This window comes from Vombatus ursinus, unplaced genomic scaffold (genome assembly GCF_900497805.2).
Source record: "Vombatus ursinus unplaced genomic scaffold, bare-nosed wombat genome assembly UNPS02014813.1, whole genome shotgun sequence".
Classification (NCBI taxonomy): domain Eukaryota; kingdom Metazoa; phylum Chordata; class Mammalia; order Diprotodontia; family Vombatidae; genus Vombatus; species Vombatus ursinus.
This window is the reverse complement of record NW_020954591.1, coordinates 3,110,043-3,131,914: the sequence shown is the minus strand read 5'-3', so window position 1 is coordinate 3,131,914 and position 21,872 is coordinate 3,110,043. Positions and strand designations below refer to the sequence as shown.

The following is a 21,872-nucleotide window of genomic DNA, read 5'->3' as shown; positions in this document are numbered from 1 at the left end:
AAATGGAGGCTTTGGAAGAGTTCTTTGCTCTACACTCTAGCCTTCCACTCAAGAGGGCAGAGAGTACTGAAAGTTATGATGAGATGTGAACACCAGAGCTAATGCAACTCAAGGATGATAAGTTTTTGGTGGAAGTGTAATAATGATGGAGTCCAGTCCAAGAAGTAAGACACATTGGAAATCACTCAGTGGTCACTGATTTCTTAAATCTGGTTACATATGTTTTTATTCTATTCCTTAATTTTCCCTGTTCCTGATTCTATTTATCTTTATGTTCAATAGGTTATTCCTTTTATTCACTTTAAAGAATACTTTCCATGTACTAAGGTTCCTCAATGAGGAGAGTTAAAGAAACTATAGCCTGGTATGATGGACAAAACAACGAGGTGGGGGGGAAGGGAAAGGCTATTCCAGGTGCATGGCACTTTGGAATGTATATTAGACTTGGAGTCAGGAGACTAGACCAGCAATTCTATTTGTAAGACTGATATAAACTAGATGTGTAACTATAGGCATTCAACTTCTTTTGATCTCAACACAGAAACTTTCTGCCCAACAGCTGTTTGACGAGGAACATTAGCAGCAATAATGAATATTCCCAGTATTGGGTTTTCTGCTGCCCAGGCAATCTGTCCATTTCAGGGAGGACTTTGCTGAAATTTCTTTGCAGGAGATCTGTTTATTTTGCAAAAGAAAAAACATTAAGAGGTTTGTTTCTAACATTTTGGCTAGGATATGCTAGCCTTAGATTGTAAATTCGTAGGGATCAAAATGGAATCTGTTTACTTTGGGTTTTTTTTTTTTTTTTTTTAAGAACCTTGTATAGGCTCACTGGGCTGTAGTGTAATGCATAAAATAATGCCTTCGATCAAGAAACATCTCATCTTCTATTTATTAATTTTTTTCCACAGTATTTTATGTTAATTTTAACATAAGATGATCTGTAATGTTTATCTAAGAAAATCCATTAGAAGTATAGCTAGTTGAAACTAGCTATACAAAATGCTTGTATTATCAAATTTCTTGAATGTTTGCCTGCTCTGCAACTTATCACAAGAGTAGAAGATAAGTCCTGCATTTATGGTATTTTCCACGTCAGTGAAAAAACAAGACATGCTCAAAGGAAGCAACTGAAGATCACTCATTGATCTACATCAATTTGTAAAATAAAAAAAAATTATTCATTTATTACATATATTCATACATAGAAAAAAACTGATGTACACTTTGTCATTCTTATGATACTACTTGATGATCAACTTAATTGTGTTTATTAAATGCATGTTATATATGTAAGGATGGTGGGATGACCCCCAAGAAACTTTGATTAGGACAACAAATCAATCAAAAAATAAATAAGGTGTTAGTAAGTCCTTAATCATTTTCAAAGCTCATAGGGGCTTTGGCTCATTTGATGAAAGCAGATGATACTACACAGGAAATTCCTTGGGATATTTGAAGAGACTCAAGCTTGCTACCCTGCAGGCGGGGGTGTGCTGGAGCCCCTCTGACCTTCAGATTGTTAAATTTTCAGTGTGAGCATTTATACCTTTTATTATAAAATAACATATACCTTGGAAGTCAGCAATTACAAATTAGGGCTTGTTATATTGTATTGTTGATTTCTGGGGTTAAGAAAATGTTAATACAAATTAAATTCAAAAGTGTATGGATACATTTTCTGTACCCTGGATACCTGGTTGTTAAATATTTACCAACACACTCCTAAATTGCTCTATAAACATTGCTTGAACTCAGCAGGAATGTTGTAGGAGGCTCAGGGAATGAAGTCATCCTTAGATTGAAAGCCTGGTAACTCTAAGCTGATAATGATGATAATAACTGGCATTTACATTAGCACTTTAACGTGATATACGCATATATATGTATGTATGTGTGTATATCTGCATCTATATTTCAGCCTCACAATAATCCTGCTCATGGGCTATGTATAGCTAGCCAGCTAGGTGGATAGATATCAATCTTAAATATGCTATATATCAGATATATATGCATATGTGTGTATATACATGCATATGTGTTATATATGCATATATACTACTATGTTGAGAGATATATCAATACAGGGTACATGCACGTGTGAATATATATAATGACACTATACATATATATAAACACTGTATTGTGCTCTCTATATATCTATTGATATCTGTCTGTCTCTCTCTCTCTCTATATATATATGTAAATACAGGGTATTCCAAAAGTCTTCTGTTTTAATCTATTAATAAGTTATTTGTCTTTAAATATCACATGTATATTTTTGCATGTATATATGTGTATACTAAGTGTTTATGTTATTGCATATATACATATTTCAAGATCCTAATATTTTTGGGATTAAATGGTGGGTTTTCTTATTACTTTTGATAACCAGAAACCTCAATAAGAATATAGAAACTTCGACAGCAATATTTTTGGAACTAGACATAAGATTTCATTGTTGTGGTGAATTCCCAGTGAGGAAACTCCTGAGACCAGTACCAATCAGAAACTTGCAGCTGCTAATTTTAGAGAATTGCCTGTCTCATGATAAGATTGGTCTTCCTGCCTAAGAAACCAACCTTCTATCTACCATACAATACTGCCTCTAGAGTAAGTTACAAGCATCGTTATCCCCATTTTAAAGATAATGAAACTGAGATACAAAGAGGTTAAAATGATTTTTCTAGGCCTAGGGCTGTATAACTACTAAGTCATATTTGGAATTTGAATTTGGGTGTCTTGAATACAAGAGTAGTAACCACTACACCACAAGTTCCCTTTACTAAGAGGAAATAACCAGTATAGTACCTGTCTTCTAATATTTGTGGAGTTGTGGTTCAGTCATTTCAGTTGTGTCTGACTCTTTGCCACCCCATTTGGGGTTTTCTTAGCAAAGATACTGGAGTGGTTTGCATCTCCTTCTCCAGTTCATTTTACAGATGAGGAAACTGAGGCAAACAGGGTTCAGTGATTGATTGGCCCAGGGTCACACAACTAGTAAGTGTCTGAAGCCAGATTTGAACTTGGGAAGATGAGTCTTCCTGACTCCAGGCCCAATACTCTATCCACTGTGCCACCTAGCTGTGCGATTTTAGTGCATGCTATCCAGCTACCATGTCGCCTAGACTCCTTAGTTCCTACTAACATAAAAGAAAGGAAAACAAAGTTTGCTATGTGAATCAATATAAAACAAAGCATCAAACTCTGAATTACAACATAGGTAGATAATAAATATAAACTATTTAATTTCAATGTCATCTTTAATTAACCTTCATGGGCCATATATTTATTTTCATTATGGATGTTTACCAGACACGAGGGCAGATGGATGCTCTCTGTGGTTCCTAAGAATTTCAACATGTTGGTTATATTCATTGGAAATGTAATGCTATGCATCATAAAATACAGAAATATGAAGATGTATTTCCACTTGGTTTTTCCTCTTTCTTCAAAGCATATCAAAATAAGGGAAATATAGCATGTTGAATATGTTTTCAGGTTAAATTTTCTACTTGAGAAAATGGTTTTGCATAGGTAATTCTTATTTTTTTTAAGTATTCCAAGTGGGGAGCTCATGAATATCGTTCATTGTTCATGCATACTGATTATTGTAAAATTTCTAAGCAACTTAACATTTTAAGTCTAATAACTTGAAAACAAGACTTTATATTTAAAGTTTTTGGAAACTTTGGATGAAAAGATTTATTTTTTCCCATCATCCAACAATGTTTCTTACCTCAAATTTCAAGAATGACTTAGTGATTTATCTAGTTTTGTTGTGTCCTTAGCAATATGATTGTGTTTGTGAGAATATTCAGTAATCTAATTCAAATAGATTTCATCAATAACCAATTTTATGTTTATTTCCTGCCTTTGTATCCAAAAGGAACATGCCCTCCTGGGCATCATGTGAACATCATTTATTCATTCATTCTCATAGGAACTAAAACAGAGCTAGAAATGATGTTCTGGATCAGTATTGACTCAGTCCAGTCCCCTCATAGTTTAGGAATGGAAGAAAATATGATACTAGTCTTAAGAAGTGAGATTCACTACACGAGTTCCCTTTAACTGCAAGTCCTTATTTCTGTTCCCTATGCTAAGCTGACTCCTATGATAACTAGATTTATTTAGTCCAGGGGTACTACAGGGCCACACGTGGCCTCATGGCCACAGGTTCCCCACTCCTGATGTAGTGTTTTCAAGTTTCCAAAGTGTTTTACATACATCTCATTCAAGCCTAATAACAAAGCTGTGGGGTAAAATTTGCACATATCTTTATCATTTGACACATGAGCAAACTGAAACACTGAAAAGGTAAGAAATCTGTTAATTTAAAACATATTACCAAAATCATATTATAGAACTTTGTTATTTGTTGAATTGGAACATTGAAAAAAAATAAGCCTCATTAGGCTTAATCCCCCAAATTCTGTGATGGACAAGGATTCCTATAACTGGTCTTGTTAATACTAAAACTAGGAGTCTGATTAATTCCTCAAGAAATAGAATGGGAGCAGAATTCAGGGATGGGATACCTGTGGCCTCAAGGTGGCAGGTTCCTCACCTGGAATAGATCAAACAGTTTTCAAAATATAGCCTCTCGGTCCATTCACATAACTTCTTAAGAGTTGTAAGGGACTGCAGCCATCTGAGCCAACATATAAGGAAAAAGAACCCTCACTGTAATGTACCTCAGAGATGGTTGGCCAGGTCCTTAAAGGCCTACCGACAGAGGGAAACCACCAACTCTTGAAGCAACACATCCCACTTTTAGACAGTTCTCATTGTTAGGAACGTTGGGGCAAGTAGGTAGCACAGTGGGTAGAGCGCTGGGTCTGAACTCAGGAATACTCATCTTCCTGGGTTCAAATCTAGCCTCAGACACTTACTAGTGTGTGACCCTAGGCAGGGCACTTAACCCTGTTTGCCTCAGTTTCCTCATCTGTAAAATGAGTTGGAAAAGGAAATGGCAAACCACTTCAGTATCCTTGCCAAGAAAACCCCAAATGAGGTCACAAAGAGTTGACCATGACTGAAAACAATCGAATAACAACATTGTTAGGAAGCTTTTCTAGAGATCAAGCCTGTGAAAAATGATTTCTAAACTCAGAACACCACCCGGCCAACCCCTTTCTGAAGAGTTCTTCAGAAGGACATTACTGGTGATAAGATTGAATTGAGTCTTATCCTGGTCAAACTGCAACCCAGGCCCAAATTTATTTGATCTGCTCGGGTTTGGGTGGAGATAGACTCTTCTGCCTAGATAGCCCAAGGCTGAGAGTGGACTGGTTGGGAGGTGGTCTGATAGAATGGGTATTTCCTCTGTCCTAGGTGGAATGATGGCTGGAATTTCAGCCCAGGTTGAAAAGGTGATGTACCAGGATTAAGTGACCTAAGTCACATACTCAAGACCTCATTTTAATATAGCCCACCTCCCAGTGTGTTGACCAATCAGAGTTGATTGGCACCACTTGGGAACACCTACTATTTGAAGGGTATATAACCCTGTACCCCCAAATCCCAGTTTGAGCCGGTCCTGGATTAGCCCCTTAGGGGGGCCCAGTTCTGGCCTGTAACTCCCATGCAATGCATGTCAAGCCAGTTTGAGAGAAATAAAAACGTGGACACACCCCCTAACCTGTTTGTCTCTTTCTTAGAACAAACTCTGTTTCTGGAGGCAACATGCCTAAATGTTCTGCATTACAATTTTCACCTTTAGCTATTGGTTCTACCGTCTGGACCTAAATAAAACAAGCTTAATCCATCCTGCACATAACAAATACTTGAAATTCTGATGGACTCTAGCCTACCCTGAGTTTTCTCTTCTTCAAGTCAAATATTACCAGTTCTTTCAGCTTCTGCTTCTCTTATGATGTGGACTCATGACCTTTCAGGATCCTGATTGCCATTCTCTGGATGCTACCAGTTTACCTAGATCCTTCTTAAATTGTGTCATAATACTGAAAACAGTATTGCAGATGAGGTAGAGTAGAGTGGGCCTGTCCTCCCCAACCTTTCCAGCATTCTTGTACCCTAGACCCTTCCATGGAATCTGGGACACTGACCTCCTTGCTTTTCCTCACATGTGACACTCCATCTTCTGCCTCAGGCATTTTCATTGACTGTCTCCCATGCCTGGAGTGCTCTCCTCCCTCATCTCCAACTCTTGGCTTCTCTGGCTTCCTTCAATCCCCAACTAAAATCTCACCTTCTATAGGAAGCCTTTCCCAATCCTTTTTAATTCTAGTTCCTTACTTTTATTGATTATTTCTAATGAATCCTGTATATAGCTGCTTTGTACACAGTTTTTTTTCATGTTTTATCCCCATTAGACTATAAGCTCATTTCTTTGTATCCCTGGTGCTTAGCTCAGTACCTCAGTAGCCATTTAATAAACGTTTATTGACTAACACTAACTCGGTGCTAAAATGCTGTCAGACTTCAGACCTAGGCCAAATATCCTTATTCTCCCCATCTTTCATTTCTTTCTCTCCTACACATGTTTTCTATAGATCTCTACATTGTGGGGTAGGGGTGGAGAGGCATTATCTATGTGCTTTAATAATATGTTTGCCCATTTGGATTTAATTGTTTACTTGTTTCTTAAGATGGCTAATGTGATTGAGTGGATGATTAGTGAAATGTTAAACTGTGGGTGCTATCACTTGAGTGCTATAGTTGAATGGAACAATTGGCAATGGACTGGAAGAAAAGAGAAAGATTTAATCCAACAGTGTTTTATCAGAAATGAAAGAGTTAATCATTCTTTTTGATAACCATTCCCCCATTTTTCTTTGAGTAAATGAATTAACAGCAGTGTCAGGTAACTGACTGGGTTGGCACTGAGGCAATCATTTACCTGATTTAAAAGGAAAACCCCTCCTTCAGAAGGGAGGGAGGCCAAGGGATTGGCTAAGGTGGGGGGTGGGAAACGTGCAGCCTTGAGGCCACATATGGCCTTTTACGCTCTTGGATTCAGCCTTTTGACTTGAGTCCAAGTTTTACAAAACTTGTAAAGAAACTTGTAGAGAAGCCCCCCAGGTAGAGCAGGGCAAAAATGTTAAAACTTTGGGCAATGATGTATAGATGTTTGAGGCCATAAGTTTTACAGCTGACTTCCTTCTTGGATTTTATCTCATGTAAACTGTGTTTCTCATTTTTCTTTCTTCACTGTTTTTTTGTTGTTGTTTAGTGGTTCAGTCGTGGCTGACTCTTTGTGACCCCATCTTGGGAGGGGGGACTGGAAAGAAGTGGGGGGAAGAAAATTAAAAACTCAAAATCTTATGGAAGTGAATGTTGAAACTAAAATAAACTAAAAATAAACAAATAATTAAAAAAAAAAGACATAGAGCCAAGGAACTGCTTGGTACTTTTTAGCATTTGGAAATTGTGCCAAATGAACTTCATTGTGACTCTGGTGCAGGGCTCTGGGGAGGCAGTTGAGAGGAGAGTGGTTGACAGTGTAGTCATAGTATAGGGAGGCAGTACCTGCCTGGCTCCCAGCAGAGGGGGACATCCCTAGCCCCTGGAATAGGGGCTATTTCTGGGAACACAGAGCTTAGGCCCCACCGGTAACACTGCCTGTTATTACCTCTGGCCTGGCACATGGGAACAGCTGCAGTGCCCTTGGAAGCACTTAGCCCCTGGTATGAGGAGGTAACACAGCCTCAGAACAGGGGGCAAAGTTAGGCCTTAGGAGAGGTAAAATGTCTTGAGGGGAGTGAGGGAAACAGTAGTAATGCCTGAAGCAATGTTCCTACCCCAGCACGGGGGCAGTGGCAGCATTCAGGTCCAGCACAGGGAGCATTGTCAGTGCCCAGTACAGGGAAGCAGGGCTTGGCCTCAGAAGATCAAGCAGCAGGGCCGCTTCATTGGTGGCAAACAACAGTGCTGGTTTCAACATCAGTAAAGTGGTCCCCAGTAAAGTGGGTAACAGGGCAGTGGCAAAGACAGGCCCAACCAGTATAGCCTTTTGCTTACTATATTTTAGAACTATTGGGATCCCTCTACATGGCTGCTAGGACCCAGTGGTCATTGGAATACTCTTTCCAGAAAAGATTTGGATGAATGACTGGTGGTTTGAAGAGATTGTCTTGTTTTTTTAGTCATAGTGCGGAGGTGAAACTGTTTCCCCAGCCCTCAAAGAGGGGGCAGTTCATTAGAGGTCTCTTAAAGGACAAAAATCTGATATTCCTTCTATCCCCCCCCATGGGGTTTTGAGGAAGGAGTAGGAGCCCCTCTGGTGGGCCATTTCTCAATTTCCATCCTGACATTGGGACACGCTGCATACAAGAGGGTGATGACTTCATAAGTGCTTTAATACAGATAACCTTGATCTGTGATAAGGATGGATGACTATGTGGGAAGTCGGATCATCTTTAGTTCCTGGTACTGCTCCTGCTCATTGTCACTTTATCTAGGAAGACCTACTGTGAATTTGGCCCACCAGGCTGGGCCAAATCATTTAGAGCCAGGACTCAGTCCTTCTGAAGGGGGGAGGGACAGTCACAACTGTGTGGTATGGGATTCCTATGTCCCGTTGCTCTAAGGAACTGTTGTGTTGTCTTATGGTGTTCTCTCTCTCTCTCTCTCATCTATATCTATATCTATATATGTTTTAGCATTCTTTCTGTTTAGGTTTTCTTTTCCTCCTCCAGCACTACCTGTGTTAGACTTCTCAAAGCTCCAAGGTCAGTTTTGTTCAGTAATGGCCCAAAGCAATTTAGGTGGTGGAAGGATCTTTAAAAGACTCTTAGGACTTTGCCACAAAGGGGTAGGGTATGGTAGGAGAAGTTCTACCAGAACCCACCCCCTTCTCCGCCATAGGAACTTCCCAGAAGACTAAGGCTTGAACTGGTGATACGGCTTCCTGGTTGCCTAAATAAAATAAAAACCACGCTGCCACTACCACCAAGAGAATCCAGCAGCTCTTGAGGCCTGACCGGCCACCACCACAGGGAGGGACCACAGAAGCAGGGAAGCTGTGCTCAATGGAATCGATGCTGTACCCATGGATGAGTGTCTTTTCCTTTCTCTAAATGCTCCTCCCTTGTTATGGCTAAGTAAACCTTCTTTTGTTAACTGTTAGAATGTTATTTGTCTCATTCTGTTCCCGTCACAAACTTGAGCTAGTACCTGATGTAGCCAACTATCACAAGCAGGCAAACTTTTGTAACTAGATAGAAATAAGCAATCAGTGTTTATGTTTAAAAATAATATTAGCTAATAATAGCAGCTAATATTTATATAGTACCTACTATATGCCGGGTACTAAACTAAGTGCTTTACATGTATTATTTCATTTACTCCTCATCACCATGCTGGGAGGTAGGTGAGATTATTATCTGAGGCACACAAGCAGTAAATGACTTGCCCAGGTTCGCACAGCTTGTTAGTGTCTGGGGCTGGATTTGAACTCAGACTTTCCTGACTCCAGGCCCAGAACTTTTAACGACTGTACCACCTAGTTGAGAAACAAAAAAAATCATTGACAAGCATTTATTTCATGCCAAGCTCTGAGTTAACCACTGGGGATATTAAGAAAAGCAAAAACATAGAAAGTGCTAAACAATAGCCAAATTTATTGATTTAAAGGTGTATAAAATGGGTGAGAAACAATAACAAAAAAAGACAATAAGGGAAAAACATAAGATTTTAAAGACAGTACTTTCTATAATAAAATGGGGGATTGACCTAAACGAGTCATAAGAATGAAAGATTAAAAAGAACTTAATTTATTAAAATAGTGGTGATATAGAACATTTTACTTCATTTACTGTGTTCTTTGATTTTTTGTTTAAAATCAAGTCTTGTCTGGTTGACTGGTAAAAGTATACACACTGAGGGGCTTTTGAGCTGTAATTTTGAATGGCTATCAATCCACAGTGTGCCTCCAACCTGCTGTAACTTTTGGGGGAGGCTTTGTGAGAGGACATGTCGATATACTACACTTCAATAGGTCAAAGATCTGGGATTCCACTAACAAATTAGAATATCTGTAAAGCTTAGCAGATGATTTTTGTGAGTTGCTGTCGAAGAAAATTATCTCCCTATAGCCAACATCTCATGATGTTTCTCTGAACTTAGCTGGTCTGGTCTTTGGACAACAGTCATACATCATAAGGACCATGGTCTAAGTCTTTCTAGTCTGGTAGTATCATGATCCATGTCATTGTACCTTTAAGAAAATGTTTACTTGTATGATTCAATCAATCAACAAGCAGTTATTAGGCATTTTTATTAGGCATTAGACACAAAATAAAAGGAAATTAACTTTGTGTCAGACACAATCCCCACCCTCAAGAAGCTTATATTCTAAGAAAGGAGACAACATTTGTACACAGTAACAGCCACGTTGTGCGATGACTAACTTTGATAGACTTAGTTAGCCCTTCTCAGCAATACAAGGGTCTAAGACATCTCCAAAAGTCTCATGATGGAAAATGCTATCCACATCCAAAGGAAGAACTATGGAGTTTGAATACAGATTGAAGCATACTATTTGCTCTTTTTTTTCCTTCTGTTTTGTTTTGTTTCCTCTTTCTTGTGGTTCCTTCTATTGGTTCTAATTCTTCCTTATAACATGATTAATATGAAAATATGTTTAATAGGAATATATATGTATAGCCTATATCAGATTGCACACCATCTTGGGGAGAGAAGTAGGGAGGGAAGGGGAGAAAAATTTAAAACTCAAAAGCTTATGGAAGTGATTGTTGATAAATCAAAATAAATTAATAAAAAAAGAAAAAAGAAAAAAGGAGACAACATGAAAATAAATGGGAATGTACACCATCTATACAATACATATTCACATAAAAAGGATAAATATTTGACATGAACACAAAAAGGATAATCAAAGATACTCCCATTGAAGATAACAAGTGAAAATTTAAAGAAATACTTCCAAGAGAAACACTTGATGTTCATTACTAGATCTGCTGAATAAGATTTTGACCGAGATAGCACATATGACCTTAACACTATGCCACTATGTCTTTGAAACTAGTAGTGTATACTACTCAGTGGCTTTAGAAAATCTGAAACGCTGCCAGTAAGTGATGTATGTTGGGCCTAGAAAACAGCTCTAGAAAGTCAAGAAATGTCATGAAAGAGGAATACATTATAACCCTATAAACAAATAGCTGAATCAATGGCTTACTATTTTAGCTTATCCAACTCAAAGCTAAATGACTGGATTTATTTCCAAAATAAGACCAAAGTAACTTAATTCACAAGAACAAGTAATATCTGTTGCTTCGGTCAGGTTAGGGGGTAAATGGGAAAAAAAAAGTGTACTACTAATCTCTTTCTCCACACTTTATATAGATGTCTCTCAAAATTCTGACAGTGCTGTAAAGCATTTTAGGACCACTTGAGAAAGTTACCTGTGTGCCCTCAAAGATGTTTTTGGCATAGGAGCCAAAACTTTGGAGTCTGGTAGTCAGTCCTTTCTTATCTATTTCATTCCCTCAATGAAAGTACTGAGTACTAAATGTAAAACCTGAATATCATAGGTGAAAAAACAAGGTCAATAACTGTCTGGAGTTAAGCATTTAGTTTTGGAAGACAGTTTGTTCTTGCAGTCTTTTTAAATGGTCCTTTCTTGATATCTGATGTCCTCCAGTTTACTGGAATTCTTCTTCCCCTATAAAAAAGCAAATGCTAATCATTTAATGTCATTCACCATTTTAAGCTATAGAAACATTACCTGGGAGAGAGCTGCATGTTGCTTTTTTTCTCCCATAGTTTATGTAACCAACACATTTTAAGAATAATAGCATTTTCCTAGAAGGTAAAGGGTTACCCAATCATTTAATTATGCCATATTTAATAAAATCTTCAGCTAATGACACGTGGCTGTTAATTGTTATGTCTCCCATGTGCCAGTCAGCATTAGCCTTTCATGGAACTGGGTTTATTGTGAGGTGGGAGATGGGAAATGGAGAGAATAATTTTCTGGTAAGTGTGCCCTAAGGGTCTCAAGTTCCTATCCCCATATGAAATAGGAAAATGAAGTCATTTTGAGTATAAATATTGAGCTATTACAATAGCACAAAATCAGTTATAAGGCATTTAATTGGAACAAAAAAGGAAATGTATGGAAATGAACACCTCAACAATTAGAAACATTCTCAGCATCCATTCTTCAAATTAATAGAACCTGCAACAGATTCACAGAATGGTGAAGATTGGTTCAATTCTGCCTTGAGTTGAAGCTTGCAAGCTACTTTTTTAAGAGTGGTCAAGGCTCCATCTCTGCTCCTGACAGCCCAGGGTATGATGAGGACTCCCTGGTTCAGAAATGTCTTTCAGCTTGCTCTACAGAGGCATCACGTCCTTTGAGATTACTGAGTTTGGGGACTGGACTATAGCTGCATTTAAGAAGCCATACCTAACCCTACACACCAGCTTCTACTTCTCCCACCTCTCAGAAGACTCTTATTCCAGTCACTTGGTTTAGGTATCAAGCCCATATTTCTATCATGGAATGTATTTGGTAGGACTCTTTTTCTATTTTAAAAAAATCACCTTATTTAACGCTGGAATTGATTTTTCTTAGAATGTTGTATTAAATTTGCCTGTAAATGGCTGGTCATAGATTTTTTTTTCCTTTGGGAACTAATTCATGGCTTGTTTAATTTTTTTTAAGAGATTGGGTTATTTAATCCTCTATTTTTTGTTCTGTTTATGTGAACAGTTTCTATTTTTTGTAAATATTAATCCATTTCACTTATGCTGTTAGTTTTCTTTGACATAATTGGACAAAAAGTTTCTAATATTTTTCTTTATTTTTTGTGAATTTTCCTTTTTCATTTTTAATACTGGTAATTTGGTTTATTTTTTTTCTTTTTCTTTACTTTTCTAGTCTGATGCATTCTTAATGCTTTTCTGCTTTAATTTCTCCCCACTCCAAACCATCCTCACATGAGTTGCCAAGTTGATTTTTTTCTAAAGTGTAGACTGATTGTGCAAATTTAGCTACTCATGCAAATCTGAGTGACCCCTATGTTTGAAACCTTGCTTAAACTTTGGCTATGTGAGCAACTAGCCTGTAAGAGACGGCAGTTAAAAAATACCCTTAGGCATGTGCACTTAGACATGGAGAAAAAAGTTAAAGTGGCACAAAACCCATCTCCTCATGATACATGTGCCAATCAACATACTTTTGCCCTTATATGGAAATTGTTTACTCCTGTCTATAAAAGCTAGGTGGTATTTTGAAATCTGAACCTCCGCACTCCAACTGCTTACTGCTTTGGTGTGCTAATAAAATACTTTTACCTTTCTTTTCCTGAGTTTGCCTCATTGACCAGGGTTAGGTCCAAACCAAGATTTTTTTTAAGCAATTTTGGTGGCCACAGCAGGAACCTTTGCTTGCATGACAGTCACTAGGTGGAACTACTCCAACTCTACTACCAGCACTCAGACCTTTGTCTGATTGCAGTTTGTCATGGACTCTCTCAGAGGTCAGTCAGCTGTGAAGTAGTCAGAGAATTAAACTCTCCAGACTCAAGAAGGATAAGAAGAAATAGGGCCCAAGCCCCAATTTTGTGCATAGAGATATGGGAGTGGTGCTGTGTGAAGGAAAAAGCAGTGGTGAATAACTAGTCTTGACCTAACATTAGGTCTCCAAGGGACAGAGTGGTCAAAGGAATACAGGTATCATTATAGGATTGGGACAGAGTAAACCTCCTACTGGCTCCCTCTTAAGCAAGCTATTAAAAGCTTGGGATAATGGAAAACTGACATTTCAATTGGGAATATCCAAAACTTTAGTGGTAAAACTCAGTTTGGACTGGATTCAGTACTAAGATAATTGTGGGAAGCAAATTTGGCCAGATAAATATGGGCCCTTTGATCATGGTCAGCTGTGTACGCTGAAAATCAGACTTGAAGAACCGGAGCCTAGGCAAATGGATTATTGGTACTGTTGGGCAGAACTTTCAAACTGAGACTGCCCCTCATTACCATGTCCATTAGAGGTGCCAGTTCTCACCATCAAACCACAACCATAATATCCAGATTTCTCAGAATCAAAGACCATGGCACCCTTAAGAACCACTTTTATAGAGAATAATCAGAGAAAAGTGCATATCTCCTTTTCACCAGAAGACATTATATTATGGCAACAGTTCACTCCACCCTTTTGGATGGACACAGTCACCATCATTAAGAAAACTAGGACCACTATGAGGAGCCATAACCCCATTTAGGAGGATGCCACATTATTAGATGCCTTTCTCATAAAGGATGAGAAGGCAAAGGTCCTATCCTGTGCTGTAAAGTTAGAGGATGATCCTACCCTACAGGAAAATGGAAAGGGAAGGGGATAAGAGAAGGGGGGGGAGAAATAGAAGGGAGGGCTGATTCAGGGAAAGGGGTATTCAGAATGCATGCCATCTTGAGGTGAGGGAATGGGCAAGATGGGGAGAAAATTTGGAACTCAAAATCTTGTGGAAGTGAATGTTGAAAACTAAAAATAAATAAATTTAAAATAAAATAAAGTTAGAGGATGAACATAACAGGACCACATGGCCCAGAATGCCTCCTGATTGGAGCTATAATAATGAGAGGGACTGGGAAATGCTCAATGATGCAAAAATGACCCTCTAGAGCAGACTGCACAACTGATAGATTGGGAAAAAGTCCATGGCATTATACAAAATTTAGATGAATATCTCAATGCTTTCCATATTTGTTTGTGTGCTGCTGCCCAGAAATGTGCTCAGATACAGAATATGAGCATGGTCTAAATTGGTTTAGCTTATGTTAATCACTCAGCAACAGACATTTGTGATTATTGTCATAAATTCTGCCCCAGCTGGAGTGGGAAACCACTAGTGAACTCAGCAGGACTGTGTTGTGTTTGATGGGCAGAAGGAGAAGGGACTTAGAGAAGGAAAGTAAGTTTAAGGAAGTGAAGATTTTGGTGGTCTCTATGAAGGGGGTGATGCAGGAGGACAAAGGAGGAGGAACAGAGGACCAGAAAAGGAGATTTAGAACACAGGGGAGGAGACCAGTGTGCTCTCACAAGAAAAAGGAGGGACAATTCAAGTGAGATTGCCAGAAATGAGCAGGACAAGGCCTCCAGCAGAGGGTCACATCCTCCATGTTATCCAAAGGGGACCCCATGAAGAACCAGCTACCATGTAGACCCCGCCCACTGTAGCGTTGGTGCCCTCAATCACAATCCCCATGGACCCCAAATGGTCTGTAGGGTGTTTTGGATACTAAGGATGAATATTCACAATGACAGAAGGAGATAGGTGGTTGGGAACTTCCCAACCACTAGGCGTTTCTTGGGAATGTTGAAGAGGACTCAGGTACAGTTAAGGAGCCCTTACCTGAGACTGCTGTTAATGGAACACCCTTTGTTTGCTAGGTGGACGCAAGAGTGATTTTCTCAATGCTTAAGTGCCCCCCACCCAGGGCTTCCTGATATTAAATATGGAAAGGGTAATAGGTGAGACATGTGCTTTAATCACTCTGCTTAAAGTAGTTATTGGACCTTTGACATATTTTCATTCCTTTTTGTTAATGTCTAATTCCCCTATGTCATTGTGTGGAAGGGACATGTTACATAAACTTAAGGCCATTATTCACTGTGATCTGGGAGGGGTTGAGTTAGAATACAAAGGGATTGATTTGGCTCATTGGGCAATTTTAAAGGAACTTAAAAAGTTTACGGGAACTCTAGTGTCTGATTTGTCTGCCACAACAACCCCTCTTCATTCATGTACAGTCCTAGATTTGGTGGGATGGCCATCGCCTGTTTCACTTGCCTAATGCTTCCTTCAAGGCTTCTGAAGATGTGAAAGATTCAGGCCTCTTTAGCCATATAAGCAACTAGTTCCTTGGTGAGTTCTTCTAGTGCTGAAATCCAAGGGCAGCAGTATCCCACAGCCCCCAACAGGGCACATACCTGGAGTTTTGTTTTTGGTATTAGCATTTGAAGGATACCCAGGATCCTATCATTTGTCAAGGCCCTAGAGTTGGGGCCCACCTCATATCCCATCTCATATCACTGTGGGAGGGGCAAACTAACTTTAAAGGAGAGATCTGGTGGTCTTTTTAATAAAGAAAACATAGGAGAAAAATAGTATCTTCTTCACAGACTCCCTGTCATCAACATATTGAAATAAGATGGACCTCAGGGCAGGTGTACATCTTGTTAGGAATTTTACAGCACCTATGTGAATAGAGTGGAAGTAACTCTGGAGGCAACCTGATCCAAGTGTATTGGTGGCACTTTCAAGTAAATGTAAAGAGGTACTATGAGTCCAAGTCTACTGGAACACAAAGGCAGTACACAAATCAATAACAGAATATACTTTCATATTGTAAGGGAAGTTGGTGATAATAGAAACAGGATTTGAGACCACTGAGGCTCTCAGGATAACAAGATTATTGATAGCTCATATCCTGGACAAAAGGGTATACAGATAGGCCTTCATCTTTCAACTTATTTTTCCTCACAGGCAGTCCAGGGGTGACTGACATAGCACTATCACCCCCAGATAGATGTAAGCATTGATGACATTCTGAATAGGTTCAACAGCCTCTAAATTAATATTTATTAATTAATATTAATATTGTTGCACACAAGAGGGCGGTCCATTCCTAGTATGGATTTGCATAGACTCTGATGATATTATGACTGTATATGTACCTAGACCTCATCCTGTTGCTATCATTTTATTCCAGTCTAAGACTCAAGCCTTCTTCTACCAGCAGGTAGATGCTTATGAGGTAAGCATTTGGTCTGACCCTAATCTCACCATTCATCACTATTACTATCTTTAATCCAACCATTCTCCCCCCGAAAGATGATGAGGTGTTGGTCAATTGAGGTAATTGAGTGCCTTGAGGTAATTGAAGCTATGGAGAACCTATAGCTTGACCTCACAGATGTTCCCTTGGAGGAGCCCAATCTCACATTGTTTACAGATGGCTCCCCCTTTTATGAAAATGGGGTATGAGGGGTATGGGGGAGTAGTTATGTCCCCTGGGCTGTTGAGTAGGCTGCACTGTCTGATGGACTTGGGGTACAGGAAGTCAAATTGGTAGTACTGACCAGTGCTGAGGGACTCTGAGTGAGCATTTAACAGATTCCAAATATGCCATTGGGAGTCTATCATGCCCCTGGCACCTTGTGGAAGTATCAAGACATCATCATGGGGGGGGCGGAGCCAAGATGGCAGAGGGAAAGCAGTGACTGTCTTGAGCTTTCTCCCAAAGACCTCCAAATACCTACAAAAATGGCTCTAAACAAATTCTAAAGTAGCAGAACCCACAAAAAGACAGAGTAAAACAAATTTCCAGCCAAAGACAACCTGGATGGCTGATCGGAAAGGTACATCGCGCTAGGCTGGGAGAGGAGCGCAGTTTGGCCTGGGTGCACAGGCCACAGCGACCCTGGAGCAGGCCTCAGAGGACTGAATCACGGGCAGCTGTGGCAATTTCCAGACTTCTCAACCCATGAATGCCAAAGACAACTTAGAAGGTCAGTGGGAAAAGTCTGTGACTGCAGTGAGAGAAGAAGCTAGATCTCAGCTGCCCTGAGGGAGACAGCTGCCTTCTGAGCTTCCGGCCCATAGACTGAGGGTGAATCGAGAGGCTGATCAGAGCAGGATTGCAAGGATCTCTTTGCCAGTGCTGAGGCAGGAATCTCTTGCTTTGCCAGTGCTTGGATCTGGATCACAGTTCTGAGGGGCAATCCTGGGGCGAGGAGGAGCGCTGGTGTGGTGGAGCTTGTTGTAGTGGTGGAGATGAAATGCCTCGCCTCTTATCATAGCACCTTGGAAGAACTGACACTTTTCAAGTCCCTAGAAGTGTCTCTGAAAACAGTTACACAAAACCCTGAAGCTTGGGACAGTACATTCTCCACATTGAAAACAGACTCTTACCCTAACAAAGAGTTTAAAACTCAAGTAATTGGTTGGGATCATGAACAAGCAGCGCAAAAACAGTCAGACTATATTATCTTACTTTGGTGACAAAGAAAATCAAAACATACAACCAGAAGAAAACAAAGTCAAAGCTCCTACATCCAAAACTTCCAAGAAAAATATGAATCAGTCCCAGGCCTTGGAAGAGCTCAAAAGGGATTTTGAGAAGCAAGTAAGAGAAGTAGAGGAAAAACTGGGAAGAGAAATGAGAGTGATGCAAGAAAATCATGAAAAGCAAGTTGACAGCTTGCTAAAGGAGACCCCAAAAAATACTGAAGAAAATAACACCTGAAAAAATAGCCTAACCCAAATGGCAAAAGAGGTCCAAAAAGCCCATGAAGAAAAGAATGCCCTAAAGAGCAAAATTGGCCAAATGGAAAGGGAAGTCCAAAAGATTACTGAAGAAAATATTTCCTTAAAAATTAGAATAGAGCAATTGGAAGCTAGTGACTTTATGAGAAATCAAGACACTGTAAAACAAATCCAAAAGAATGAAAAATTAGAAACAATGTGGAATATCTCATTGGAAAAACAACTGACCTGGAAAATAGATCCAGGAGAGAGAATTTAAAAATTATTGGACTATCTGAAAGCCATGATCACAAAAAAAAGAGCCTAGACATCATCTTTCAAGAAATTATCAAGGAAAACTGCCCTGATATTTTAGACCCAGAGAGCAAAATAGAAAAGAATCCACCAATGTCCTCCTGAAAGAGATCCCCAAAGGAAAACTCCTAGGAATATTGTGGCCCAATTCCAGAGTTCCCAGGTCAAGGAGAAAATATTACAAGCAGCCAGAAAGAAACAATTCAAGTATTGTGGAAACACAATCAGGATAACACGAGATTTAGCAGCTTCTACATTAAGGGACCACAGGGCATAGAATATAATATTCCAGAGGGTAAAGGAGATAGGATTACAATCAAGAATCACCTACCCAGCAAAACTGAGTATAATTCTTCAGGGGAAAAAATGGTCATTCATGAAATAGAGGACTTTCAGGCATTCTTGATGAAAAGACCAGAGCTTAATAGAAAATTTGACTTTCTAATACAAGACTCAAGTGGAACATGAAGAGATAAACAGGAAAGAGAAATCATAAGAGACTTACTAAGGTTGAACTGTTTACATTCCTGCATGGAGAGATGATATTTGTAACTCATGAGACCTTTGTCAGTATTAGGGCAGTTGGAGGGAAAAAATTATATGTATATATGTGTATATATGTATATATATGTATGGATAGATGGATATATAGATAGAGGGCACAGGGTGAGTTGAAGATGAAGGGGTCATATCTGGAGAAGAAAATTCAGGGGTGAGAGAGGATTATACTAGGAGAAGGAGAAAGGGAAAGGTAGAATGGGGTAAATTATCTCACAAAAAAAAAAACCAGACAAGAGAAGACATCATCATCACAAATGGTAAGCCAACAGCTTATGCCTTGCTTATTAACTAACTTCTTTAAGCTATTTTGATCCTTGGGGCCATCCCCAGGATGCATTGCCTGGCCCAGACCAGAGGGCAGTCATTTTTGTAAAATGGCAACCAGTTTGCAGATGAGTTGGCGAAATGGACTGTCCATCAGGGTCCTCGAGAGCCACCAAACAGAGAGCTTATGCTCTCTGCTAGCCCACCCACTGACTATATTCTTCCTTAGTCATAGGTGCTGAAATTGACATCTGGGTGACCAGACATAAAGCCATTCTGTGCCAGATGGGCACCCCTGTTACACCTAAATGACTGTGTGCCTCTGTGCCATGAACTCCATGCCTGGGGATATATTGGAACTAAAGCCCTAGTACTGTAAATTCTCCTGTCATGGTTTGCTTCTGCTGTTTATGCAGAGGCCCACAATATGGTCTCTAGCTGCCTCTTTTGTCAACAGTTCAACTTGTCACAGAAGAAAACTGTGACAAAAGTGGGGAGAAAGTGGGCAACCCTACCATTTGAACACTGGTAGACTGACTTTATTGAATTGCCAAAGTCTATGGGCTACAGATGTTTTGGTGTACACAGACCAATTCAGCCACTGGGTAGAGGCCCTTCTGGTGACACACACCACAGTGAACATAGTAGCAAGGTATCTGACCAAGAGCATAATAACAAGATTTGGGCTGCCATGTACCAATGGCCACACTTGACCATAGAAATAACTAAGCAACTCTCCAAGTTTTTTGGGATAACCCTGGGCTCATACATGTCTTATCGCTATGCCAGGAAACACACTTAAAATGGCCTCGGGCTCTTCCCCTTGTATTGTTCCAACTAAGAAATTACTGTAGGCAGGATTGTGGATTGTCACCTTTTGAAATCTTGTTTGGTAATTGCTAGTCAGGGGCTGGACCCTCAGAGCCTGAGCCTGGCCACAGGGAATGAAAACCTGATAAGACATGTGATCTCTGTCTAGCTCTCTTTCACAGGCCTAGAAGGAGGTAGCCTTGATGCAAACTCTGCCTTTGGAAGAGGTGGTGCATCCCTTTAAGCCAGGATGGATCCACAGCTTCAGAAAGACATCTAGTCTCCAGCCCTTCTGAAATGGACCTTTCCAGCCTAGCAGAGGAAGCAACATCTGATCGGTCCTTGGACCCAGGTAAGCTGAGAGAGGACTCCCAACACCAATCAGTGGTCCTTGGCTGCTTGTTTGTTTGACCTTGATAATTAGAATCTAATCCCTCACCTACTATCTACTGTGCATTTGCTTTTTGTGCTTTATGCCCCTTGGATTGGGGGAACAGAAAAACCCAACACTTGTGTGCATCTGATCTAACATTCTAGCCTGGCCTTTACCTTGACCAACTACTGGATAGGGACACATGCCACTTTGTCCTTAGGGGAAGGGATACCTCTGGTGGGTATGGGGTCAGACATTCAGACATTATTATTATTATTTGCAGCAATAAGACAAACTTAAATACAACACCTGATTGTACTGACATAGGCTGGAATAATGAGTCTTCCTGCTTATTCACTTTTAATTGAGAAAAGATCACTAACCTTTCACAATTCTCAACCCCCTTCAGCTTGTACCATATTGTCAGGCCTCCAGTTCTGTGTTATGAAAAAAATGGAACACAAAGTCAGGAAATGGGATAGCAAATGGGATGTAATTATACCCTATCCCTGAAATGAAATGTGACTATTCAGGAGGGGAATGGCTGGCCTTCTGAGAATTTTTCTTAAGCTGGGGGCCAGGGCGCAAATGAGCAGATTTTTTTCAGATAGCATCACAGGGATTTTATTTTCTGTATAACAAAAACTCATATTACTGATTCCCCTCAAACTGGACAGGCAGGTGTGGGTTGTGGTGGGTGTTCTTTGGTCTTTGGCCCACATCTACTCACCTTCTAGCACACACTTACAAAGCAAGCATGCAGCCATCCAAATTTCTGCTCCCTCAGTTACTCGTATATTTTAGAAATGAGACTTTTATCAAAGAAATTTGCTGCAAAGATTTTCACTCGGTTTCTTCCCCCCCAATTTTAGCTGCATTAGTTTCGTTTATGCAAAATGTTTTTATTTTATGTAATCAAAATTGTCCATTTTTATTTCTTGTGATCTATTCTGTTTTTTCTTTGGTTATGAATTTTTCCCCTATCTGTAGATTTAACGGGTAATTTCCATTCTCCACTAATTTGCTTTTATCACCCTTTCTAGCTAAATCATGAACCTATTTTGAGCTTATCTTGGTATACAGTATAAGATGTTAGTCTATGTCTCATTTCTGCTTTATTGCTTTCTAGTTTTCCCAGCAGATTTTGTCAGATAGTGAGTTCTTGCCACAATAGCAAAGATCTTTGGGTTTATCAAACATTAGGTCATTTAACTCATTTGCTTATGTATATTGATTATCTAATCTACTCTACTAATCAACCTTTCTATTTTTCCACAGTACCAAATTGTTTTGATGATTAC

At 39.6% G+C, this 21,872-nt stretch overlaps 1 protein-coding gene across 1 annotated transcript in view; it reads right to left on the bottom strand.

Annotated features, from left to right (window-relative positions):
• Window positions 1-11,553: 11,553 nt before the first annotated feature.
• CCDC169 (coiled-coil domain containing 169) overlaps window positions 11,554-21,872 on the bottom strand; it is an 80,756-nt gene continuing 70,437 nt past the window's right edge. Inside the window, exons 8-9 of the mRNA XM_027877595.1 lie at window positions 20,955-21,008; window positions 11,554-11,653 (exon numbers count right to left, since the gene is read on the bottom strand). Of these exons, the coding sequence (XP_027733396.1) occupies window positions 11,554-11,653; window positions 20,955-21,008 (154 nt within the window). The remainder of the gene's footprint in view (window positions 11,654-20,954; window positions 21,009-21,872) is intronic.